Raw genomic sequence first — 27,931 nt, 5'->3', positions numbered from 1 at the left:
GTAAAATCATGGCACTGTGCCACCAAACCATGTGCCAGCAGGGCATCACCGCTGCCAAGTCTCTTTCATTTATACATAGACACTGTCATTATTCAGGCTGCTGGCTCTTTCAAATGGATCTCCTACTGCTCTGCCAGTCCATTAGCAAGTTGCCAACTGCTAGGCATGTTTACCGTTCATATTAGAGGAAGCTTGTTTTCAGCAGAGCCCGTTTCAGACATGTTTGTTTGCTACTCAACCCCAAAGCATTTGTCAGAAGATGACTCTAAGAGCCCAACAGCCTATCCTGACAGGGATTTTGTTAGGTATGTTTGATTTGGGGCTTTGAACTTATAACACATGTACATTAGAGGATTTTATTCATCAATGGAAATTCAACAGATTACTGAAATACAAAAATCACTACCGGCCTCAGCCCTGAGGCATCATTTCTAAAACTTTACCAAAGCTCTACTGAAGCTCAGCAGAAAACATTTACTTACACAAAGTAAGATTTGGACCAACAACTGACAGCTCTTCCTACAAATGTGCTTGGGTGATTTAGGATCATATCCCCTCCTATACACCCTCTTTTTGCCATATATGGTCAAAGTACTTTATGAATACTCTGTTAGGGTTGGGCATCGAGCATCGATTGGAACCAGTTCCAACTGTTAGTTTTTCCCGGAATCGTTCAAAGTTGTTTTTTTCTATTTCTAGTTTAGATCCCTAGAGAGAAGAGGAATCCGCGGCCGAGCTCCGTGAAAAATAAACGTGATCTGCAAAGTATGATCAACACTTTTCAGAGCTGATCACACCAGCTGTCTGTGTGCAGCACGAGCCCCCCCCATCCCCCCCCCCCCCCCCCCCCCCCCGGATATAAACAAACGAGTCTGCCGAACTTTTACTCCGTAATCTAACTTTAACTCCTGCAGCGTAGAGGAAACTTGCTAAAAGACGTCAACACGGTGGATTTAATAGAAGCTTTAAAGAACAAACTCTGGACGGTGTGAGGCGAGTTTGTCTCACTGCAGAAATAAAAACACACACGGAGCGTCAGCAGTCAGACGCAGCCGCTCACCAACACTCGTGTGTGCGTGCGTGCGTGCGTGTGTGTGTGTGTGTGTGTGTGTCAGAAGGCTGAACAATAACCTGTAGAATAATTAAAGCATCATGCTGGAGCAGCTTCTCTGTGGTGGACCACACCAGCTTCTGCCGCAATAATAATTATAATAATAATAAATCACATTTTTTTTCCTTTTTGAACTATTTCTGTTGAGTTTTAATGTTTAAATCTGTTAGATAGTTATTGAAAGCAGCTACATTTAAGTTTCACTTCCTGTTCTGACTGAATGCTGCTGCAGCATGGAGGTGTAGTTCTCAGTCATCCTGGACGTGATCCTCCTGAAAGTTTTAGCTGAAAACAGCTGCACGTTTCTGGATATGTTGGAGACATTTAGCCTCTCATCCCAGAGGCTTCTTCCAGACTTTGGTTGTGGTCAGAAACAAACACACTGGTTGTGCTGCAAGTCTTTTTCTTTTTTCCTCCAAAACATGTTTTTGTCTAAATGAAGGTGATGCTGTTCATAGAGTTAGAATTCATATTGAAGTTAAGATTATTTCATCAAGTAGGACCTGTGGTTAGCTGGCTCATGTAAAACATGGAATGTCTTGAAAGAATCGGGAATCGATAGGAACCGGAATCGAAACAAGGAATCAGAATCGGAATCGTTTGAAATCAAACAATGCCCAACCCTACTCTGCATGTACTTAAGCTGATCTGTAGTCTTTCACTGATAACTGTGGTAATGGAGCGGTCTAGAAATCTAGGTGCTTTTTGAGTGACATACATAGACTGTACATACTGGACAAACGGATTCCATTGGCTTCAATAACACGTTTGTTGTCTATAATGGGAGGTGGCCACCACCGCCATTTTGACCGTGTCACAGGTTCCGTCCAGCCCAGACAATTCCATAAAAGGGAAGAGAGGAGGTGCTGAGGGTGTGGCTGTAAGGCTGGGCTCGAGTGACGACACCCAGGCGAACTAGCTACGAGCTAACCTGAAGCTAACCATAACCCAAAGCTAAAGCGGAGGTGGGAGCCGAGCTAACGGATGTAGCCACCTATAGCTTCAACCCAACCGGAGCTAACTGGAACACCCATCGACCTGAACCTTACACGGAGTTTAGGTGGAGGTTTTCTGCGCCTGTTCGTGAGAAGTACCTGTATTAAAAAAGTTTTAAATCGGTAAGTTTATAATTTATTTCCGTAATGAAAACATTTTGCTTTGAGAATGTTTTCAGTACAGTTTTTTTCGGCGCTATCACTCCTGAGTCGCACCAGCCATTAAATGTATCATGAATAAGAGAAAATATATTTAAGTCGTATTTTGGGGGGACATTTTATTATCTTTCTTACAAAATCTGAGACCAAGCGTTTCACATTGCAACACAAGCACCGGTAACCATAACAGAATGAACAACAGCCAGCAGAGGAGAGGATGGCGGTGTTTCAAACCCTCCCGGCCGGCGAGGAGAGCTCATTCCTGGGCTGGAGCCGGCCCTCAGCACCCCGCCACAGGCTCTAACAGATGCTGGCGGTGTTTGAAACCCTCCCAGCGGGACAGGGGAACTCATTCTTGTGTGGGTCGGAGTCGGCCCGCAGCAGCGCGTGTAGCCTACATATTTTGTTATATAAGTCACTCCGGAGTATAAGTAGCAGGACCAGCCAGAAAATGTAAAAAAGTGCGAGTTATAGTCCGGAAAATATGGCAGTTATTAGTATTCGAGCTAAATTAGCAGTGTAAATACATTTCATATATTTCCAAAATGTGATACTTGTTTGTATCTTGTACAGCCAACTAGTCTTTATTCTGGACTCAGTACAATTTACCAAAAGTAAATAGACATTCTACAGATGAAGTAAGCACAAGATAACTTACTGGAAGACACGGAATTATCATCAGAACCAGAACAAGAGAGCCTGATAACAGTCATGTGAAAATAACAGTTAAAAAGTATGTATGTATAATAGAAATAAAATATATTAGAATTAGTGTAACTCACTGTGATCCAAACAATAAATCAGCCATAGCTGATTAGTAAATATGACATGAGGTCTTGGAGTTTTTAATTTTCATTTTTTTCTTAGATCTGTTTAAATGTCACCATGGCAGCCTGTGTGTCTCCAACATCAGCTACACAAAGCAGCCAGTGTAAGTTCCACATACCTGTCTCACCACTTCATGTATGGTTTTGTACTTTAAACAATTATGACAAACCTGTTATTTTTTCTCCATAGCCATTTGGATCATTGGAGACAGCTATGTGAGGCGTGGTGCCCAGAGAGCTGCAGACAACCTTGGCCTCCCTGACGTGTGTCTCCTGGTTCGGTTGGGGTGGACCATCGACATACATACATGTGCCGACACTTTGCGCCCTGTTTTATAAAATGTAGTGTTAAAAATAAATGTTTTTGCTCAATTACTGGAATTTCTTTGGTTAAGACAAAAGTGAGGAATAGTCATTTACAAGTTATTTGTACAACAGGCCCATTTTAAATCCCAACAGTTTCTTAGCAGACAATAGAAATGTGTTCTTTACTAACTTTACTTGGTTTAAAAATCTTACTAAAATAGTGCCGTATTGCAAAACCCAATCATACTTGTTATGTAAACATTAGCTTTGTAGATATTTTTTACAGATATTTGTGTGCAACAAATCCAAACTTAAATAATTTGTTATTTATTGAAAAACAACAAAATACAGTTATACAGAAGTGTGGGAAAATGATAATGTGAAAGTATTGCTATTTAAATGTAATCCTATTTATCTTTAAAAAGAAAAACTCCAAAAATGTCGTGTACAGCATCATGACAGAAGAATGGTGGTCTGTCTGTCAGAATGTGCTGAACAGATTTGCTCTTTGAAGAGGAGTGTCATGTTTGGAGGAAGGTACTTAACCCAAGACATGCAGAATACAACACTGACCAAAAACTGATGGAAAAAAATGATTTATTTATAAGGAGGAACTTAAGGTGCACAGATAAGTCTGTGGTTGGAACTGCAACAACAGCTCAGCGTCTGCAGGAGGGAGAACACAGGTGAGCTTAGGTTCTGGTTTCAAAATCCATTGTAGGCAGGCAGAGGTGTTCAGCAGACTTACTGTGGTGGGTGTACGTGTTGGCTGGAGGAGGGAGAGGTAGAGAGCCGGGGGAAGCGCAGGAGAGGGAGCAGAGGTGGAGAGAAGCGGGGCGTCCTGGTGGATGGGGCACTGGGTGAGATGAGAGGTGGGTTATGGAGGCTGGTGATAAGGTCCGTGTGTTAAATATCCAAATCCTGGAGTAGAGGTCAGTATCCAATGAGGTCGACAGGAATCCTGAAGAATGGTAAATCCAATATAAGAGCAAAAACACTACGAAATAACATTAATCCTAGGAACACTAGAGGTAACACGAGTGGCTGGTTACTACCAAAACTGAGGCAATCTTCCGGCGTCGAAGTGTGTCCACCATCCACCTTAAATAGGAAAGCACCCCGCTGATCGCTGATCAGGAACGGCTGGGGTGGATTCACCAGAACCATGAAGAACGTGTCTCCAGAGACAACTCGGGTCCTGGTACCGATCAGGAAGCGGACCTTATCACCCAGAGCTGCCAGGTCACGCTCAAAGCCTTCATGTTCACGCTGCAGAGCCTGAACGCTGGCCAGGTGGTGGCCGTAGTTGTCTGTGTTCAGGGCCTGGTTCTTCTCCTCGATCCACTCTTTGGTCTCATCAGCATCTCTGAGAAGACATCAGAACTCCGTCTGAGTGTGGGTCCAAACTCTACTGACCCGTAAGCGGCGCATAAGTGTGCGGGGTACCTGTGGAAGCGCTGCACCTCATGGGCGCTGCCCAGCATGTTGCTCCGGTCTTCAGCCAGCTGTTGCAGCGAGCGCCAGCGGTTGTTCAGCTCCTGGAGAGAAACCAAACCCAGTGAGATGAAGGTGGACGCCAGCGGGCTGGACGCCGGACGAGGAAACCTGGAGACGGATCGCTCAGACAGGAAGGGAAGAGCTTCCTCTTACCTTGATGGAATTAAAGTTAGCCGTCGTCTGAACGCCCAACCGTACGGTCTGAGGTCAAAGGTCACAGGAAACACACACCAGTCAGCAGTCATACAGATGCATAAAGATAACTGGCCATGGCAACCAGCTGACATGTCCCCACTTTCACCAGCACCTGGTGCCTGCCGGGTCACCTGAATTCCTGTGTGATGTCAGCACGGTCGGCCGTGACTGCGGCCATCAGAGGTGACCTCTGATCAGCTGAATGAACTCACCTTCTAGGGTGACGCCGTTTACCCCGGGTTTCCACGGGAGCCGTCAGCAGCACGTTATTGCAGCAGCACGTCTTGCTCGCGTAAGCTGCTGCTCGGCCCTTCCCACGAGACGCGAAGCAGCAGGGGAGCAGCTGTCACCGACCGAGCACGAAGTCACACGAGTGACTTCGTCAGTAAACACAACAACAAGCAGGAGAAAATTACAACATGGTTTGTGTTTTATGTTCTGTCCATTTTATAATCGCCAATACGGACCTGAAAAACAAAGGAGACCGCTAGCTAGGTGATAACTTCTCACGGGAACGCTCAGTTAGTAACCTTTTTTAAAATTAAAGCAACCGGAAGGCAGTACGTTCTTTATTCTGAAAATCTCGGTAGCTTCTCTCAATTTCCACGTCCTATTTCCTGTCTTTCCTTCCCCAAAAATGTCGAACTTGACCCGTTTCAGAGGCGTCGCGCGTAGGAAATAGAACCGGCGCGTAAAGGCCGCGACATGCTGCTCCTGAGACGTGGCCGACTCGCACTGCCGACGGCTCCGGTGGAAAAGGTTCTGTTGACCACAGCGGTTCCTATCAGCAGCTATGACGTGCTGCTGCAGTAACGTGCTGCTGACGACTCCTGTGGAAAGCCGGGGTTAGAGTCGGCTTCATCCTGTAAACAAACAAATGAGTGGGAACAAAAACACCACGTCTGGTTCTGGTGGAGGCGGAGGACAACACGCACCTTTCCAGGAGCAGAACCCAGATGTTCTTGTTGCTACAAACAGAGACGAGCAGAGTTAACAAACCAGGAAGTGAGAGGGACCAGCTGCTGCAGACAGGTGATGCTCACCTGAGCCTGAACCATAGGAGCCTCAGCCATCAGACCTTCTGACTCCAGTTCAGATGCCACCTTGTTGATGTCCCTCAGGCGGGACTCGTTGGCCTTCAGGTCCTGCAGGACAAAAGCACCTGCTGATTATCACCTGAGCTGATCTGACAGCTGCTGCTGGAAGACGGAGAGGAGGAAAAGTCCGACCTTCTGGAAGTCGTCAAACTTCTTCTGCAAGACCTCGACCTGCTCCAGGTCCGACCCGTCTCTCCATCCTCATTCAGCTAAAGACGCAAGTTCAAGTAAAACAACCTAAAGTCACACAAACACAAAGCAGGTGTGGAGATGTTCGCTCTGAGCTGGAGGTCGTTCCTCGGCTGTGAAGGGCACACGAACCTTGTTGGTGCTGTTGAGCAGCGTGAGGATGTCGCCCTTCTTCATGGTGACCTCTCGAGGACTCTTCTCCTGGTAGTCGTACAGAGCCAGAACCAGCTCCTTCCCGGTCTCATCGTCAGTTGGAGCCACTTGTTGCTGTCGGGTTAACATGTCTGGTGTTAGAACGTGGTGGATAAGAATGTTCTGACGGGCCGAGGGTTCTGAACCAGCGAAGTGACCTGGACCCAAACAAAGTGAGCCAGAACCTGCAGACACCTCAGAAACATGTCAGGACTAGACCTGCTCTACCTTCCTCCATTATGGTCTCTCCTTTCTGGGTGACAGCCTTGATGCGAGGTTCATGACCTGTGATCTCAGCCTGCAGAGCCTGGTGCTTCTTCAGCAGGTTCTGGACACCAATCAGGTCCTTCCCTGAGGACACATGTTAGAGTTCAGCATTATGCAGTAGACAGACCAGTTTAACCTAGGGGTTTCTTTCTTCTACAATCTGCTCTTTAACTGTATTATTTCCTGCTATTTCAGCTGTTAACTTTATTTTTTCTGTAAGTGTTTTTCTCCCCAGAAGAAGCTACAACGATGTTCTGCTGAGCTGTGGTGGCCTCATGGAGGGGGCCATCGTCTAGCACACTGCTGCTAACCACTTAATCATTCTCCCTCTCCTGATAATAACATTTTACTTTCTTTGATGTTGGATGTACTACTACTAGTTTACCCGTTTAATTATAGATTCACTAGGATAAATACAATAAAGTTTATCTCTCGCCAAATAGAATATTTACTAAGAAATCACAATGTAACGTGTGTGTGTGTGTGTGTGTGTGTGTAAAAGCCATGTGTAGTGTTTATTTATAACGCATATGTTGTTGGATTTTATCCAGAATCGAAACTTTGAAAATATATAGTTTAATTACAGTTTGATTTATTTGACATCTGTATAATGTTTATTATTTTGTTTTTTCCCCCTAAATACCTAACGTTTTAGTTAACATGAATATTAGTCATTCATCCCAATACATGAAGTTACACATTTTAAATTTTAATAGGGGAAGACTGCAGGAGGGAGCAGTAAAATACAGGGGGTCCCCTGCAAAAACTAACTTTACGAGTCTGATGAAACTTGCTGGTATTCCCGCTGCTTCTTCGGTATACAGCGCCAACAAAAACAAAGAAACTTGGGATCTTGTCGGCGTGGCGGTGGGATTTAAGGGAAACGCTGTATGCCCTATAGACTTCTCAACGAGCTGCAGTATTTCTCCGGTCAGATCTGTCTCCGAGTTCCACGAGCGGTCAGCCCGCAGCAGCGAGGCGCCGCATCGGTCAGCCTGCCCGGCCTGACCGCTGGAGATTACCGGATGAAAGAATGGAGCACAGAAGTGTCCCTCCAAGCGGCGCGCCCCGTCATATTTCAACCCATTTTTATCTTAAATGCACTGTGTTTTACCCTATTACCCATCTAAATATGCCCTATTAATTATTTTACCGTATTTTACATTTAAATTTCATGGTTAAACAGTACATGCTAAACTGATAGTTAGCTAGCTACTTCGGTAAACTCAGCTAGTTTAAAGGCAGCAGTGACATAAAATACAAATATAGATTTTAACTTACCGAAAAAAATGAAGTGGAGACTCCTTGGACGCTCTATTAGTGCAATTAATACCACAGCAAGTCATTTTGTCCAACAATTGCACCAATATTATCCAAAACAGAATTCACAAGCACAGAGGCTCAAAATCCCGACACAGTTTCCAGGAGAGACCGAGGCTGTACTGAGGCCTTTCCACGGAGCTAGCTCTGTGGTCACGTGGGTCTGAGGCTGCGGTCACGTGTGTCGGATGCTCATTAATTATACAGAATTTTAGGCTTTCAATACACTTAAACAGAAGAGTGAGAAAAAAATTCACCCCCCTCAGAGTTGTCATGAGTATAAACTAGATAATTTAGACAAAAAACCATTTTTTGAACCAGGCTGTAAACATGTTTATTTCTGCTGTGAAAATGGCATTTTTAACATGGGAGTCAATGAGGATTTGCTCGCTTCTGGTACCAGCCCCCAGCGGATGATGGTGGAACTGCAATTTTTCTTACTTCCGGGTTGGGACCATTTTCTGAGCGGCATTGTGCAAGAGCATCTGGCTGCAGACATCAGCTGGCGTCTTTGCCGTGACAGGAAATGACGTATCCGGAAAAAAGTGTCATTACCTTCGCCGGAAGTCATTGCCTTTGCCGGAAGTAGTTTTTTTTCTTGAATACGCTTTATTGACAAAGCACAAAAGTAGTTTGAATTTGTCAAAACCATACCGTGTCGTTTTTCTCTTCGATTTGTACATATTTAAGAGAAAAATTACACGGTGGGTCATTACCTTAACCAGAAGTCATTACTTTCACTGGAAGTAGTTTTTTAAAAAACAAAACTTACCGTAAAAAGCTTTTTATTTCGGATTTTTTTTCTCTTCAGATCTGGACTGGCAAACTTAAGTAACGTTGTAACCTGCGTTGCATGAAAATTGAATATTAAATCCCTTTGTTCTTCAGACAGGGAATTTTTATGACAATAGCACATACATACATACACACACACACACATATATATATATATATATATATATATATATATATATATATATATACACACACACATATGTATATATACACACACAATAAAAGGCTGTAAAGTGAATTAAAAAACATATGGAAAAAATGAGAACACATTAAACTAAGACTTTTCAAAATGTGCAAACAAAATAGTACTGGCTAAATATTCAGTTTTATTGTTAAGCCCAAGATGAACTTTTGACCTACACCACTTGCTAAAGTACAGGACTCCCAGAAGCAGTGAAAAACATTTCAGCAACACTCCTCTCTCACCAGCAACAAAAATTAGTTATTAAATATCCATAACACTGTCCTATTGTGTATCACAGCAGCTCATTGCAACAGAATTTAACTACTACAGCTGATAACTATTTAGCTAGTTGGTATTTATTTTGAGTGAAAGACAATAAAACCAAAGAAACACTTAATTTCACAACCATTTTATTTTGGGTACAAATGAATTTGCTGAAGCATGGCTTTCTCAACTGCATATCGATTCATCCCCTCCCATTTTTCCAACACTTTTATTGTTACCTGAAAAACATGCAGGATTACTTCATCGTTGTCATCTTCCTCTGCTTATCCGGGTCCGGGTCGCGGGGGCAGCATCCCAACTAGGGAGCTCCAGACCGTCCTCTCCCCGGCCTTGTCCACCAGCTCCTCCGGCAGGACCCCAAGGCGTTCCCGGACCAGATTGGAGATGTAACCTCTCCAACGTGTCCTGGGTCGACCCGGGGGCCTCCTGCCGGCAGAACCTGCCCGAAACACCTCCCCGGGGAGGCGTCCAGGAGGCATCCTGACCAGATGCCCAAACCACCTCAACTAGCTCCTTTCGATCCAGAGAAGCAGCGGTTCTACTCCGAGTCCCTCCCGGATGTCCGAGCTCCTCACCCTATCTCTAAGGCTGAGCCCGGCCACCCTACGGAGGAAACTCATTTTAGCCGCTTGTATCCGCGATCTCGTTCTTTCGGTCATTACCCAAAGCTCATGACCATAGATGAGGATTGGGACGTAGATCGACCAGTAAATCGAGAGCCTGGCTTTCTGGCTCAGCTCCCTCTTCACCACGACAGATCGGCGTCCGCATCACTGCAGACGCCGAACCAATCCACCTGTCGATCTCCCGATCCCTCCTACCCTCACTCGTGAACAAGACCCTGAGATACTTAAACTTCTCCACTTGAGGTAGGACCTCTCCCCCGACCCGGAGTTGGCAAGCCACCCTTTTCCGGTCGAGAACCATGGATTTGGAGGTGCTGACCCTCATCCCAGCTGCTTCACACTCGGCCGCAAACCTATCCAGCAAGAGCTGAAGGTCAGAGCTGGGTGAAGCTAGGAGGACCACATCATCCGCAAAAAGCAGAGACGAGATTCTCAAGCCACCAAACTCTGTTAAGGATTACTTCATACACTGTCAAATGTTTTCGAAAAGTAACTTTTATACCAATCACTGCTGAAGACTGCGTTGTACCTCTGGAACAAGGACATCAAACACCAAGTCCAGAAACTGGAACACTCTCTTCTTTATTAGTTTATCTATTCCTGAGCATGAACCAATCCGCTCTGACAGCTCGTCAACCTATAAAACACGTTAACATAAAAATGAACAAAACGTTCCTCTCAGCATTAGACAACGGACCCAGGTGGCCCACTGACCATGCATCCACATAAATAAATGTGATGCAGCTTATTGTAAGTCAGTATACATTTACCTGTGCATCAGCAAAGTGGAACATCAGTGGCTTTAGTCTTTGCTTTAATTTAAGCGAGACACCTGGATTGTGCCACAGATACATGCGGCCAGACTTCACTCTACCACTGCAGAGATCCTTATACACAGTCTGAGTAGAGACAAGAGTTAAAAATAAGCAACATTACCACAGAAAACAAGGGATTGCATTATCCTATGTCCAATTTTAGAGTCTTAATTTATTATAATTAAACATTACCTTGATTTCACCATCTGAAATCTGGGTTCCATTTTTCAAAGCCTCGATTGTCCTGTAATTTAGATAAAAATACATCTTATTAGCAAATGAAGAATACAAGCACATGTAAGGAGTTTTGTCAGTGTCACTTGAAGAAGTCCGATATTCATTTTAGATCTATATTTAAGGCCTCCAACTCCTGAATGATTTGCAGCTACATGTGCTTAAATCCGGTAATATTAATTAAACCAAACCCGATCAAAGCAGTCAGTCGACAAAAATATCTATTTTTTATAAGGTTAGGATTATTCTGAAACAGAATCAGAAGGAGGGCGGCATAAATTAGAGAAGCGGCTACTATTTCAAAGTTATTGTACAGGTGCTGGCCAGTAAATTAGAATATCATCAAAAGGTTGAAAATATCTCAGTAATTCCATTCAAAACGTGAAACTTGTACATTATATTCATGCAATGCACACAGACCAATGTATTTCCGATGTTTATTACGTTTAATTTTGATATTTATAGGTGACAACCAATGAAAACATCAAATCTGGTATCTCAGAAAATTAGAATATTCTAAAGGCCAATGAAAAAATGTTTGTTTCTCTAATGTTGGCCAACTGAAAAGAATGAACATGAAAAGAATGTGCATGTATAGCACTCAATACTTAGTCGGGGCTCCTTTTGCCTCAATAACTGCAGTAATGCGGCGTGGCATGGACTCGATCAGTCTGTGGCACTGCTCAGGTGTTATGAGAGCCCAGGTTGCTCTGATAGTTGTCTTCAGCTCCTCTGCATTGTTGGGTCTAGCGTATTGCATCCTCCGCTTCACAATACCCCATAGATTTTCTATGGGGTTAAGGTCAGGCGAGTTTGCTGGCCAATCAAGGACAGGGATACCATGGTCGTTGAACCAGGTGCTGGTGGTTTTGGCACTGTGTGCAGGTGCCAAGTCCTGTTGAAAGGTGAAGTCTGCATCCCCATAAAGTTGGTCAGCAGCAGGAAGCATGAAGTGCTCTAAAACTTCCTGGTAGACGGCTGCATTGACCCTGGACCTCAGGAAACAGAGTGGGCCAACACCGGCAGATGACATGGCACCCCACACCATCACTGACGGTGGAAACTTTACACTGGACCTCATGCAACGTGGATTCTGTGCTTCTCCGCTCTTCCTCCAGACTCTGGGTCCTTGATTTCCAAAGGAAATGCAGAACTTGCTTTCATCAGAAAACATAACTTTGGACCACTCAGCATCAGTCCAGTCCTTTTTGTCCTTGGCCCAGGCGAGACGCTTCTTGCGCTGTTTCTTGTTCAAGAGTGGCTTGACACACGGAATGCGACACCTGAATCCCATGTCTTTCATGAGTCTCCTCGTGGTGGTTCTTGAAGCGCTGACTCCAGCTGCAGTCCACTCTTTGTGGATCTCCCCCACATTTTTGAATGGGTTTGTCATCACAATTCTCTGCAGGGTGCGGTTATCCCTAGAGCTTGTACACTTTTTTCTACCACATTTTTTCCGTCCCTTCGCCTGTCTGTTAATGTGCTTGGACACAGAGCTCTGCGAACAGCCAGCTTCTTTAGCAATCACCTTTTGTGTCTTGCCCTCCTTGTGCAAGGTGTCAATGATTGTCTTTTGGAAAGCTGTTAAGTCAGAAGTCTTCCCCATGATTGTGGTGCCTTCAAAACAAGACTGAGGGACCTTTTAAAGGCCTTTGCAGGTGTTTTGAGTAAATCAGCTGATTAGAGTGGCAGCAGGTGTCTTCTATATTCAGCCTTTTCAGAATATTCTAATTTTTTGAGATACCAAATTTGGAGTTTTCATTAGTTGTCACTTATGAATATCAAAATTAAACGTAATAAACATCGGAAATACATTGGTCTGTGTGCATTGCATGAATATAATGTACAAGTTTCACGTTTTGAATGGAATTACTGAAATATTTTCAACCTTTTGATGATATTCTAATTTACTGGCCAGCACCTGTACCTGGTGCAGGACACCTGATTTGTGCAACCACAGTAGAATGACCCAGCACACCACACACAATAACTGAAAAATATTTAGAGATATTGAAAGCTAAGCTTGTACAGAAAATACATTTTATTTCTGGGTGCACAGGACCAGTTCCAGTGTGGGCCAGATGCTGAAAAATAAATTCATAAATCTGTCTTTTTGAAGTTTCACAAATCAGAGGAAGGTTTCACAAATCACAAACTATGTTTTATGCATTCCTACGAGCCCAGAATAATCTAAAACAGGTTTGAAGAGTGTATGTGTTGTAGGTTTTGAGCTAGAGCAGAATAAAAATGGTCAGAGTAGAGAAAAATTGGGTGTATTAGCCCTTTAGCCATTTCCCGAATCGGAAGCTAACTTTAGCATCTACGCTTTTTAATTAAAAAAGGGTATTAATAACGTTTCAGTTAAGTCAGTATTAGAAATCGTGGTCTTTACATCATGTCTAAATTATATATAAAGTTAATATTATTACTTTAACTGTTTTAACAAACAGGGAGACCAGAAAAATCAAATAGCTAAGTTAAAGCTAAGCTACAATTGCTGATAGCTTTATTTATGTAGCTTTTGTGTTAGCTAGCTGGTGATCTCCCTGCATTCGTTTTAAGACTGCGTGTTAATATTGATACAATTAGCTATGAAACACGGTGCCCTTTGCAGTAATTCTCTGGTAAAGCTTTAAACGCTACAGTGCCTACATTTAAGAACTAAGAAAGGTTGCAACAATTAGTTAATTTCATCCTTATCTTTCTTTCTTTATCTATCATCCTTATCCTTACCTTTCCTCAATTGAAACCCGCCGAGTATGGTTGAAACAAAAACAACGTAGCGGCCGCCAAAAAAAGACCAACTTCCTGCCGAGGTCTTTCGCTCGTCGATTTTCCGGTAAAAGTAATGACACGCCATCTTGCTCTCGACACACCAGCTGACGTCTGCAGCCAGGTCCTACTCGCATTGTGGGGGCTTGGTGACATATAAGTACAGAAAAGCAATTTATTGTGTTAGAGTGAAACAGTCCTAGTCTGGCAAGCCATCATGAATGTATAGTCAGGCCACGACTCGTAGACAGATCTCGGTCGTGGGCCGGGATCTACGGCTGTCTTTAAAACTGTCTCCACGTGATGTGGATAACAAACAATGTGACGTACTCCCTGCTAGACATTATGTCTGGATCCAAACCAAGGAACAATGCCTACCTCACACACACACACACACACACACACACACACACACACACACACACACACACACACACACACACACACACGCACACACACACACACACACACACACACACACACACACACATCCAGTGGATCCCAGTCTGACATTTGGGAATCTTACTGGGGGTCAGGGTGGGGGCTGAGGGGTGTTGCTCCTCCGTCTGTAGCAGTCTCTAGAGCTTTGTTCTTCGTGTCAGTGATATCTAATCCTAAATGTGCTCAGTGGATCACAGCTGCTTGAGTCCAGATCAGCCAGCAGCTTATCGTGATCGCTATACTCCATGTTTAAAGAAAAACAAATCTTCTGTTAGATGGGTGCCTGGTTTGCTCATTTATGCATTAAACCACTCCGTCCTAATCAGGCTTTGTTAACGGAAAATGTCACCCTTCATTGACTCTTCCTTTTCATCCTTCCCTCTGTTTTAAATCCAAACTTGAATTAGGATCTTCCAGCTGAAACGGGTGATGTGACCAGATCCAAACACCACTGTGAGCTTCCAACACGACACAGACAGATTGAGGAGTCGGAGAACGGATTCTCCCGGGGTCAGGGATTGGCCCAGCCTCTGGTATTAAAGGTTTAGTGAAGTTTTAGAGACCAGAATGAGACGTCGTCCTGATGAAAGCTAACAGGAGCCTCTGATCTGGTTTCCAGATTCACAGTAAGACACATTTCGCTAAAGGTTGTGCTCCACCCATCCACGTTAAAGTGCTAGACTACAGTTCAGCTGCAGTTTCAAAATATATTAAAACTCCAGGGAAAATGGCTGGTTGATGTGATTAAGGAGCATGTTTTAATAAAGAATGATGGACATCATGAAGACTGGTTTTCAAATGGCAGTTTGACATATTGATTATTGTATATGTCTTTATGTCTAAGATTAGTTTGATAACTAAACACCCCTAAATACAGCCAGATTATTTTATAAACCCAGACATCACATCCTTTCTAAGACACTTAATTAAACTTTTAATAGCATCTAAGAGCATATTTCATCAGTTTGATTATCAGTTGGTTTTACCTAAATCATCACTTAAAATCATTCATCCTATAATCATTAGTTGTAGAAATATAATAATACATTAATTTTTCTAAACCACATATTTGCCTTTGTGTCAAATTATTGATGAGTGTTGTTTCCCTGGCAACCTTAATTACCTATTTTCATCATCAGTCGAATATTAAAGGTTTGATAATACTGACAATCCATATTATATGGGATATAACATTTAAATAAATACCTTTATATTTTATCGACGGTTTATTAAAAGTAATCACTTACAAAATGTTACACTTGAGAAAAATAAATCAAAACAAAGGGACATATTATGAAAAAAATCAGAGACCACTGTCTTGAGTCGGAAACGGGTAGGATGGATGTCACCAGGTCAGAGACGAGGTTCGGCCCCAAGCGGAGAAGTTTAAGTGTCTCGGCGTCTTGTTCTCGAGTGAGGGTAAGATGGAGCGTTAGATCGATAGGTGGATTGGTGCTGCGTCTGCAGTGGTGCGGGCGTTGTACCGTTCTGTCGTGGTGAAGAGAATGCAGAACCGGAAGGCGAAGCTCTCGATTTACCGGTCGATCTACGTTCCAACCCTCTCCTATGGTCACGAGCTTTGGGTAGTGACCGAAAGAACGAGATCACAGATAAAAGCAGCTGAAAAGAGTTTTCTTTGCAGAGTGTTTGGGCTCTCCCTTACAGTGTTGGGCAAGTTACTTCAAAACTGTAATGCATTATTTATTACTTGTTACCCTCATTTTAAAGTAATTCATTACATTACAATATTACTGATTTTAAACTGAAAGGCATTACACTACTTTTGCATTACTTTAAGTTACTTTCACCAAAACAACTTCAATATGAATCTGAGACGCTCAGTGAGCTCTTGACATATATGTGGAAGGTGATGTGGTGTCTGAGCTAGGATTGCTGTTAAAAACAGTCAGGTATAATAACAGTGCTTTAAAATGATTGTTTATTAAATAAAAGCAACAACAATCTATACTCTCAGCACGCTGCCATCTTATAGGGCCATCTGAGCAGGGAGTGAGGTGGTGGGGGCTCCAAGCCTATATTTGCCTTGGTCCCCAAATGCCTTGATACGGCCCTGGATGTGGGACTGACTTCTGGGGTGATCTGATTCTATCACATGTATAAATATTAAATGCTTATATATTATTGCTTTTTACTGGTAAAAATGTGTATTGGGGATAAACCTACCTACTTTTTTCTTTTTTTCTTGATTTTATGTGAATAATTTCCTGCCCTTTCTCTCTCTAACCTTCCTGCATGCTGCATGTTTTCTCCGTCTTCCAGAAAAAAACTGTAAACTAGACTTCCTACTTTCTAACGATCAGCCAAAGGGATCTTCACATGCGCGGCGCTCCAGCAGTAATGAGTTGAAATCACCGGGGCCCAGATTATGAACTCAGCTGAGGCAAAACACGTCAGAAAAGCACAAAATACCAGAGAATATGCGCTGATATGAACAATCGCAAGTGAATTATTTTGTTTTAGTGGAGCGATTTTGTGAATGTTACAGCGGCCGCGTGCAGGACGCAGCTGAGCCGTTACCGCGGCGTCCTCTCTGCCCGCAAAGCTGAGTCCATAAATGACGTAATATATGCAGATACTGGATCTTTCTTTAGGTTTCCCGCAATTTGAATTTTTAAGGAACACATCTTGATTCTGGGTTTAAAAATGCGATGTAATTACCACGTTACTGACAATTGTACCAAGTCAATATTGCCATTTTCTTTCCTGTAATGCCTTACATTACCACATTACAGCAAAAAGCAATGCATTACAGTAATTAATTACTTTTGTACTGCATTACTCCCAACACTGCTCCCTTAGAGATAGGGTGAGACGCTCCCTCGTCCGAGAGGGGCTCAGAGTAGACCTGCTGCTCTTCCACATCAAAAGGATCCAGTTGAGGTGACTGGGGCATCTGGTCAGGATTCACAGGGGTGAGGAACCCTGGCCCATCGAGGGCCGCTGTCCAGCATATTTTAGTTTCAACCCTGCATCATCACACCTGATTTCGATCAGCAGGTGATTAACAAGCTTCTGTAGAGCTTGATGAGCGGCTGAACAGGTGAATCAACCACTGAATCAGAAGTGTTGGAGCAAAGACGTGCAGGATACCGGCCCTCGAGTAAGTAAGTAAGTAAAAGTTTATTTATAGAGCGCCTTTCACAGATATAAATCACAAAGCGCTGTACAACATGAGTAAGATCAGGGCAAATACCTCTAACCAATAAAAACATCAGAAAACAATAGCAGTGATAAAATAGAAAATAAAATCATGAGTATAAACAAAGGGAAGGTGTGAACTCGAACAAAGCCATCTTATAGAACATTTAGGGAGGGAAAGCCTGGATGAAAAGGTGAGTTTTTAGATGATTTTTAAAGACCTCTACAGTGTTAGAGAGACGGAGATTTGAAGGTAGACTGTTCCAAAGTCTGGGTGCAATAGTCTGAAAGGCCCTGTCCCCTTTGGTTTTTAGTCTGGTTCGAGGAACAGCCAGGAGGTTTTCAGATGTGGATCTAAGGTTCCGAGAGGTGGTGTGTGGGGATAAAAGCTCAGATAGGTAGCTTGGAGCCTGGTTGTTAAGAGCTCTATAGGTCAGGACTAAAACTTTAAACTGTATTCTATATTCTACCTGCATCGCCGGTTCTTGTGCTCGCGTGCAACAGCCGAGCGCGCCAATCAGCCACCCGAGCTTATGGCCCATCCGCGCTCTAAAGTTTGGCTTCACTTCACTAAATGCGTTGGGCTGTTGGGTGATGATCAAACCAGCGACAACGGTCTGAGTATGAGGCATCTTAATCTGCTCCAGCAGCAACTGTTTAAGATAACGTTAGCTTTAGTTTAGTTTTTGTGTACTTAGCTAACGCTGCGTTTGCTTTCTCCTCAGAAATCCCAACGTCCGAGTAGGAAAAATAAACAGTTTGAAAATGAACAGTAAAAGGAATGAAGATACACAGTAAAGCTAGTTTACACAGCAGAGATGTTTGCTTCAGTGTAATTAGCAGTTTATAAAATTACAAGGACCCAATTCAATTCAATTCAATTCAAGTTTATTTATATAGCGCCAAATCACCACAAGAGTCGTCTCAAGGCACTTCACATAATAAACATTCCAATTCAGGACAGTTCATTAGGCCAATCAGAAATAATTTTTCCTATATAAGGAACCCAGCAAATTGCATCAAGTCACTGACCCACCATCACAGTTTGTCCAGAGGAGAACGGAGAGGAAACGGAGTACATGGAGCTGGTTTAGTTTGTATTAAATACCAAAATACATACAGTTGTATGCATCGAAGTTTGCTTTAGTTTCATTTGTAGTTCATAATCCACGGTCTCCTCATCAGAGTTATTCCAGAGGGCATAGAAGAGGATTAGGAGTACATGGAGCTGGGCTTGTTTTTGTGTCATTTAGAAACAGTTGTTGGTACAGGTTTTCATACTGAAGAATTTTGTACAACACTACGATGATACAACACAGTTTATCATGGTATTAATCAAAAATGGTTATATATATTGGGAAAATAATATATAATTAATTTAAAAAGTGATTTAAATAATGATTGAACATTCAAAAGTATCAAAAATTGGTACAGGTAAGTATCGGTATCGATTCGTGGGAACCGTATTGATTCAATTGTCAAAGGTACCCATTCCTACTCTCAGCCGACCAGGGAACACCTTGGGACGCTCTGCTCCAAGCCCCTCCCAGATACCTAAGCTCCTTACCTTGTAAGAACCAATCAGGCGCTGAGTGAGCGTGGCCAGCAACAGTTTGTTCTTCTTAAAGTGACAGAGCCCTGAAACAGCTGATTCTGTCAAGAATAAAACTCTTGAGATCGCTTTAGGTGAGAGGGATTTTGTTCAAACATGATCATGTTTTGCTTTTAATTATAGAACTAAAATAACTTTAAATATTTCATAATATGTCTCTTTTGATATTTTCTGCAGGGTTAGGGTTCATCCCATCCGATTCCATATTACATCCTTTGCCTGACATTTGAAACAAAATGCTGATCAGCTCATCACGTCTGCGAACCTCCTTGGTGACGCCAACACAGCCACACGTAATCCATTGTAATGGAAATGAAGAGTATTACAATTTAATTAATGATCAGAGATATTAATGATCCATACCTGGCATGGACCCCATCTCTGGACCTGGGCTTTTAAAATCAGAAGAGTGGTCCTTTTTATTACAGGGAAATTGAATACACTTCGCATGAAATGAGAGACAAGAGAATAGAGAGAGAGCTCCAACATTTAGGCAACATTTATTATCTAAATTATTTTAAACAGTTTAACAGGACTAACTCTAACTAGTGATGGATGCTGATGGAATGAATGTGAGGTGGAGTGTGTGTTGGTGCAATGTCAGTTCAGAACCTCCGTCTGGAGAAGCGAGTCTGAGTGGGAGATGTTGTTTTGCTCCTGACTGATCAACGTTTGAACTTTAGTCAGGAAAGACATGAGACGCTATCTGTGCCGTTCTACTTTACCCGTGAGGGAGACTCCCGTGTTAGATCAGGCTGCAGGGTGCGCGACTTTCCAATTGTAATGGAGCCGACGAAGCAGCGTCCTCAGCACGACAAACCAGTCTATGGATAGTCTCCAGGTGAAAACGGCAGGTGTTTCACAGCGTCAAAGGGACCCCCTTTGGGTCAGTGAGTTCAGCTTTTATTCTGAAGGAACTGTAGTTTTGTTGGTAACAACGACAGGATTTCCCAGCTTGGCAGTTCTCAGCTTAAAAGTAAAAAGTACAGGTGACCGGTCCGTACTTCACTTAGCAATGATGAACACCAGAGGATTTTGAGAGCTGGCTGAATACTGAACTCAAAATGGCGTTGTTGTGTTTTATTAATCTTTGATGTTTTCGATTCTGGACGATTCACAGTGGACAGATTAAATAAACACCACAGAGACTCTGCCACGCTTCAGATGTGAAGGTTCTGATTGGATTTTGCGACCGGAATGTGTCATGACTATTTATCTTGTGAATCAGCTGACTAGTGGCTACAATACGTCATTGCCTTATTAAATATTAATCATAACATTGTGATTTCACAGATCGGTCACATGGTTATTATTGACTAACAGTTGTTTTGATTAGCTTTATTAAAATAGAGTTCTTTGATTAATTAATAAAAAGAGTTCATTCTTCGTTCTTCTGTCTTCACTGCAGGAATGTAAACATTAGAAGTGAAAGCATGACCTTGGGCTGTTTCATGCACTCTGGCACTGTGTCACACAGAACAGCTGTTAGAGGGGAGAAAGTGTTCCTTCATCACCTAACGTTACACCATTTTGCAGTTTGCTTTGGAGTATTGTGAGTGCTCTTTTGTCAGTGTGGAGCTGCCAAGGACTGAGAACAAACTTACTAAACAAATTCAACATTTAAAAGGCAGTAAGTGCAGATACACATATACATAAAAACACATAAATAATATTGTTATTAAAGGCAGATGAACAGCATATTTACTGCACTGGTATCTTAACTTTAATTCTTTGTTGTTTCATTTCTTTGCCTTTTAAGCCTGTTTATTACTTGCTCTCATTATTAATTTTAGTCAGAAACATGTTTAAGTCGATGGCCAACTAAACAAAAATATGTTTACATTTTTAAGAGTGCTGCCTGGATAAATAATGAAGGAAGAAATCACGTTAGTGCCAATTGCGTTCCTTGTTAGCTTGATTGACTGATTTATTACAGTTAATTAGTTACCAACAAGCTTTAGTGTTGCTACAGAAACTCCATTAACATCAACTGTGAAATCCTTCCCTCAATGGGATAAGGCATCCAAACTAATTACTTTCTATCAGGGATTTTACCGAGACTTTAGATAAGCAGGAGGAATCTAATTTGGACTTTGTGTCACAACAGAGGATATGTTGTCGAAGTCTGAGTCTGCAAACATGAGTGTATCAGACAGCCCTTGTGTGCTTGTTTTAAGTTCTGTGTGTGTGTGTGTGTGTGTGTGTGTGTGTGTGTGTGTGTGTGTGTGTGTGTGTGTGTGTGTGTGTTGTGTGCACGCGCATGAGGGACAACATCACCACACTTCTCATTTAATATAGATCTGTTTTATTATATAAGACCACATAACCCTATGTAAGCATTTTCTATGAGACCATGAAAATCCTGTACAACACCACGGAAGTTTCTCAATGCCAAGGGACCTCGCCTTGATGTCTTGGTCCTGCCCCAGTTGCCTAGGAGATACGTCATCAGGAACTGCCTAGGCGTGTTCCAATGTTCATGTTTTACCGAGGCGTGTGTTCTCCATTTGTTAGCCGTTTAGCTAGCTGGGCAAGGAACATGGGAGGTGTCTTGCAGCCTAGCCTTGGTCCAAAATTTCCCACAATACACAGAAGTATTTTATAAAGGATGGCACATCAGAAGCCAGATGCTACTTTGGGGGCAAATTTCAAGTTTAAAAGTAAGTCAACTAATCTAAAATGTTTTTTTTATCCAAAGAAGTCATCTATGATTGGTTAGTTGCTTAGTAGTTGCAGCTTCAGTGGCTAGCGGGTAGTAACTCGCTTATATATTTAATTTAACAAACAGATACACAATTTAAAAAGTTAAGGGCTCGTTATATATTTATATTGAAATTATATTGTAATGTTATGTCCTGTGTCACATGACGTTATCTGACCTCAGCGAAAGCCGCGGTAACGTGATGCAAGTCTGTTCCATTTAACCATTTTCATTGACCAAGGAAGGGCAGTGTCCTCGTAAGCAAGGTGCCAAGCCTTGCAGGACATCACCTTGCAAGGTCAGGTGCCTTGACACTAAGAAACACCCCAGGACTTACTGCTAAGATGATGTTTATGTATTTTTCAGAAGCTTTGACCCAAAGTTACTTCCAAAGGAAAGTATGACAAAGCAGTTCTAGTGGTAAACAACAAACTACAAACAGTCCAAACAACTGGAAAACCCCTGAGCCTGTCAGAGTATAGTAACTGACTGGAGGCATAGAGGGCGGTGCACGGTAGGTGCTAGTCTAAACAATGATCTTTTACCATTAGAAAGGGACAGAGGGGGGATTGTACAGTATGTGTGGATAGAGGGGGACCCCCTTTTTCATAGCTACATACTTATCTTCCACTTTTTCAACCATGAATGCTACGCCCTGCTTTTTAACCAAGCTGGAATACAAAAGTGTTGCTTTGCGTTGATTACTGTGAGATTTGAACAACATGCCACCAAAACAAGATGCAACACAAAGTCAGAAAGCCAAAAATTCTGCGAGAACATTGACTATTGCCTGCTTTCAAACATCCATGGAGAGAACCTCATCATTAGGATACACAATCTAAGCTCCTGCCCGAAATCCAAGCGTCTGAGCAGCGTCTAGACTTTGTAGACAAGCTAGATAAGGAGGTAATGGCGGTTAACAACAACCTGATAAACGTGGCCAGATGGAGGCATGCTCACAGCAGGTTAACATGAGGAGTGTCAGGGTGTGTATGTTTCATCGCTGCTGCTGCATCCTTATTACTGTTTCCTCCTTTTCTCACCCTGCAGTTGTAAGAGCTTTGGAAGCTCACGTCACACTTGAACAACCAATCTTCTGGTATTGTTTTTAGAGGAACTCAGTGTTGTGGGTCCACTGATTCACCTTCACACCAAAGCCAGAACTGTTGCTAAACGTATATTTAAAACCACTCAACTTATATTTGGGTTTGTGGTCAGTGATCCATGTTCCACTGTTCTTGCAGAATATTTACGTTTCATATTCTGCTCGTCCTCGTTTTTCTCCTAAATATTTCACTGAATTTTTTAATATAACAACTGCCATATGGTGTTGAGTGTGGTAGTGTCAGTTTCTTTTAAGGAAATACTGGCTTTTTAATTTAAAGGTTTTGCTGCCTAGTTGTTTATTTATTTGATTGTATGCTAGACAGAGTCTAGCCAACAGTTCTTTAATGACCAGGGTGACCGGGTCGTGACATCAGCCTTTACAAGAGAATCCAAGGTGATGAGAACTGTGTAGGCCATCATGGACCCAATTCAGGGGGGTGATGTTTGTTCTTTTAGGCTGATTGAAGACCAGATGCACCACCACATGCTGGACTATTTGCAGAAGTTTCACAGTACAAGCTAACAGACCAGATAGAAGCAGGGTTTGAAATACAGGGGCACTAAATGGGAGCCCGACGAGAGGACAGATGATTTTGTTAGACTTCAAACATTCACGCAGAACCACTTTGATGGAAACTATCTATGCTCCTGTCAGAAATCCAAACACCTGAGCAGCCTCTCTGCAATGCTTGTGAGTGGTATCAGATGGTACAGCTCCTCAGACGTGGAAAGTCTAACTTGCAGATCCTGGTTGCATCTCATGGCCTGTGATATCTGAATCCAAAGGGAGCTACGACTCTTTGAAGTTCCAGTAGCCACAGCATCTGGTGTCATCACCAATCTGGCGGCCTCTTCTCTTGACCACCGAGAGCGACCGTCATACAAAGGGGAATCATAGGCTTGCACACTGGTGCCAAATGGGTTTATGAATAATCTATAGCTTGTTAATGCATACAGTCAGACTGATTATACAACCCAGACATCACAAGATCTCTCAGATACTTAATAAGATTTTTGCTACAAAACATCTAGGTTATATTCCTTCATTTCATTCATTGTCTGTTATCTTGTCCAACCAACATTCATCATTCATCACACTGATTTTGGCAAATCTCCATTGGCTCCCCATCTATCTCCGGATAGACCCCGCTCAGTCTGTCGCTGTCGTTGTGTCCTTGGGCAAGACGCTTAACCCACGTTGCCTGCTGGTGGTGGTCGGAGGGACCGGTGGCGCCAGTGCTCGGCAGCCTCGCCTCTGTCAATGCGCCCCAGGGCAGCTGTGGCTACATTGTAGCTCATCCCCACCAGTGTGTGAATGTGTGTGTGAATGAGTGAATGACTGATTGTGTTGTAAAGCTCCTTGGGGGGTTCCAGGACTCTAGAAGAGAACTATATCAAATACAGGCCATTTACCATTTAGAGTTTAAGATCCTGGTTTTTGTGTTCAAATACCTCAATAACTTAGCACCTGGCTACTTGTCCGAGCTCATTCACCCTTATGTTCCTACGCGATCCCTCCGATCAGCCGACCAGCACCTTCTTCATGTCCCTAGCTCCCGCTGTAAGTCCCGCGGGGAGCATGCTTTTTCAGTTTGTGTGAAGCTCTGGAACCACTTACCCCTCCCAATCAGACTCTCTTCCTCTCTTTCCCGTTTTGTCTTGTTTAAAAACTCACTTTTACTCTATATTCAGCCTAATTGATTCTCTTTTTCCTTTTCTTTTGTATCTGAATCACTCGATTTTACTGGATTTAGTTTTTATTATGTTTGATTGTTTTTTTTTATTATTATGTGTTTTTGTTCAGCACTTTGGTCGGCTCTCATGCCGTGTTTAAATGTGCAATACAAATAAACTTGGTATGGTATGGTATGGTATGGTATGGTATGGTATGGTATGGTATAATTTGTTCTGTGTTATCATTAGTTTAGAAAGATAGAATTAAATTCATTTTTATAAACTATATGCTGACTCTGTCTGAATTAATATGACGTGTGTGTTCCCTGAATAGTTCAAATAACCTAAGGTAATATTAAATCCAATATTACAAGTGTTAGGTGTAGAGAGTTACTCCACAGCATCACTGACCTCAAGGCAGGAGAATCTGTAGGTGATTGGAAAAGCAGAAGCAGCGTGGGAAGAAGTGGGAGGGTAACAGATGTCTGAGGTTGTGGCAGAATGTGGGTCTTCATATGGGATAGAGATGGCCTGTTGTGAAAATAAGATCTCGTTTTGTGAGTCAGAGGACTGATGAGTTAGGAATGTTAAGGTGGGTACTAGTCACGTAGACACATACAGTTATGTGTGAAACAGTTTCTGCATTAATGCATTCAAACAATTTTTCAGAATCTTAAATTGTTCAAAAAGAAATAATTTTTCATGTGGAAAGAGAACTCTGAATAAAAAAGACATTCTAGTAAAATTCTGTTCAGATTAAGTAGATATCAACAGTTCATCATCATCATCACCTCTGACTGCTATATAAGAAGCAACATGTCCAGTGTGGGTCTTTTCCAGACTCAAGCTGACTGTAATGAAATCGGATGACCTGTAAGCCAGTAACCAGTAAACTATTAAACACCAGTTAGTAATTACGTGAGAACTCCTATCTCATTTGGCATCATGTTTTTAATTTACATCAAAATAAATCTAAATGTTTAGTAATGATATGGAAATGTATATGTACTCATCTATACTTTTAATATGTCAAGTTTTATGACTAAAACATAGCCTGCCTAGAGATGACAAGTGGAAGTTAGCATTTCTGCTATAACCTGGTACCACACATCTGTACTGTGCCCGTGAAAATAAACAAATACTATACTATAAACGTATACTATACTATAAACTTATACTATAAAAAACTATTCTATAAATATAAATGTGTACTATACTGTAAACTTGTATTACACTATAAATGTAAACTATACTATAAATGTATACTATACTATAAACGTATACTATACTATTAACATTAACTATACTATTAACATATACTATATTATAAACGTATACTATACTGTAAATGCAAACTATAATAACGATTCATGCTTTACTCTAAACGTATACTATACTATAAACATTTATTTTACTTTCAATGGTACGTGTAATAAATGTAGCACTTTTGTAGCTTTGGGTGTCGGAATTGGAGTCCCGGCTCCACTCTGTTGAAAAACCCGTAAACAGCCGTAGCTACTTAGCTAGCACGGGGCTAACTAGCTCAGAACCACCCCGTAGCGGTCCTCCAGCAGAACCCGAGCAGCCGGGACCTCAGGCCGGCTGGGTGACGGTACGCAGGAAGCATAGAACCCAGCCCGTGGGCCACCACCAACCCGTCCACCTTTCTAATAGATTTTCCCCGCTCAGTGACGCACCCACTGACAAGCCGACTCTGATCATTGGCAGCTCCATAGTAAGAAACATGGCATTAGAGGCTCAAGCAACCATAGTTAATTGTTTACCTGGGGCCAGAGCGGGCGACATTAAATCTTATCTGAAACTGCTGGCTAAGGATAAGCGTAAATACAGTAAGATTGTTATTCACGCTGGCGGTAACGACACCCGGTTACACCAATCGGAGGTCACTAAAATTAATGTTGCTTCTGTGTGCAAGTTTGCCAAAAACTATGTCGGACTCCGTAATTTTCTCTGTCCCCCTGCCTGATCGGACCAGTGACGACATGTTTAGCCGCATGCTGTCCTTCAACCGCTGGTTGTCTAGGTGGTGTCCTGAAAACAACATGTGCTACATTGTTAATTGGAAAACTTTTTGGGGAAAACCTGGTCTGATGCGGAGAGACGGCATCCATCCCTCTTTGGATGGAGCAGCTCTTCTTTCTAGGAACATGGCCAGTTTTATTTGTCCTCCGTGACAACCCAGGGTCCAGACCAGGAAGCAGAGTCGTAGTTTAACACACCCCTCTGCAGCTTCTGTACTGTTACCCACCCACTACCCCATAGAGACAGTGTCCTGCCCACGGCCAAAATCACACAGATTAAATATCAGGCTTGATAAAGCAAATCATGGAAATCTCATAAATATTAGAACAAATTCAACTGAGCAGAAAACTAGAAAAATTAAATGTGGGTTGTTGAACATTAGATCCATTTTTTCTAAGACTGATAGTTAATGACTTGATTTGTGATAATCAGATCTCTTTGCCCTTTCTCACAGAATCCTGGCTGCAGCAAGAGGACTATGTTAGCTTAAAGAAGTCGACTCCTTCAAATTATTTAAATCATACTGCTCGAAGTACAGGGCGAGGAAGAGGAGTAGCAACCATTTTTCATTCGGACTTATTAATCAGTCCCTTACCAATTAATAGCTACAGTTCGTTCGAACATCTTATTCTTAGTTTTCCTAATCCAGATTGCAAAATTGTAAAACCACTCTTGTTTGTAGTTTTATATCGTCCACCAGGCCCTTACTCTGAGTTTTTGGATCAGATCTCTGATTTTTTTTTAATCTGATTTGGTGCTAAATACTGATAAGGTCATTGTAGTGGGGGATTTTAATATTCATGTGGACATTGAAAATGATAGCCTCAATGTACCCTTTAGTAATATCTTAGACTCAATTGGTTTTACTCAAAGAATACATAGCTCCACCCACTCCTGCCATCATAGATTAAGACCTTGTGCTGACTTATGAGTGTGAGGAAATAACAATCTTTCCACATAATCCAGTCCTCTCAGACCACTTTCTGATAACCTTTGAGTTTTTTATAACTGAGTTCTCGAGACATGAAAGTAAATTTCACTATAGTCGGTCTCTATCTGACAACGCAGTTGCATCTTTTAAATCAACTGTTCCATCTTTACTGTCCTCAGCATCTCAGAGGCATGTAGCAGAGGGCAATATTTTCAGTTCTAGCCCCTCACAAATTGATGCCTTAGTTCATCATGTTAATTCCTCTTTACATGTGGCATTATATGATGTTGCCACTTTAAAAAAGAAGTTAATTAGGGACAGGAAGTTGGCTCCCTGGTTTAGTTCTGATTTACGAGCCTTAAAACAAAACTCTAGGAAATTGGAGAGAACATGGCGC

At 42.3% G+C, this 27,931-nt stretch overlaps 2 protein-coding genes and 1 long non-coding RNA gene across 3 annotated transcripts in view; 1 reads left to right on the top strand and 2 right to left on the bottom strand.

Annotated features, from left to right (window-relative positions):
- The window catches only part of LOC107396649 (tenascin), a 290,411-nt gene that overhangs the window by 250,287 nt on the left and 12,193 nt on the right, over positions 1-27,931 (bottom strand). The window lies entirely within an intron of this gene.
- Positions 1,835-3,464, top strand: LOC129152927 (uncharacterized). Its single transcript, XR_008559164.2, has 2 exons — positions 1,835-2,229; positions 3,133-3,464. It is a non-coding gene; the product is annotated as an uncharacterized lncRNA (long non-coding RNA).
- On the bottom strand, positions 3,979-6,424 carry LOC129152926 (uncharacterized). Its single transcript, XM_054731199.2, has 8 exons — positions 6,320-6,424; positions 6,134-6,235; positions 6,026-6,058; positions 5,049-5,096; positions 4,845-4,936; positions 4,454-4,764; positions 4,147-4,359; positions 3,979-4,064 (listed from the first exon to the last, which is right to left on the bottom strand). Exons 2-8 carry the CDS (start codon positions 6,161-6,163, stop codon positions 4,000-4,002), a joined length of 792 nt encoding a protein of 263 aa, XP_054587174.2. The 5' UTR covers positions 6,164-6,235; positions 6,320-6,424; the 3' UTR covers positions 3,979-3,999.

The sequence above is a fragment of the Nothobranchius furzeri genome, chromosome 17, assembly GCF_043380555.1.
Source record: "Nothobranchius furzeri strain GRZ-AD chromosome 17, NfurGRZ-RIMD1, whole genome shotgun sequence".
Lineage (NCBI taxonomy): Eukaryota > Metazoa > Chordata > Actinopteri > Cyprinodontiformes > Nothobranchiidae > Nothobranchius > Nothobranchius furzeri.
The sequence above is the reverse complement of the archived record's forward strand: the minus strand, read 5'-3'. Positions and strand labels throughout refer to the sequence as shown.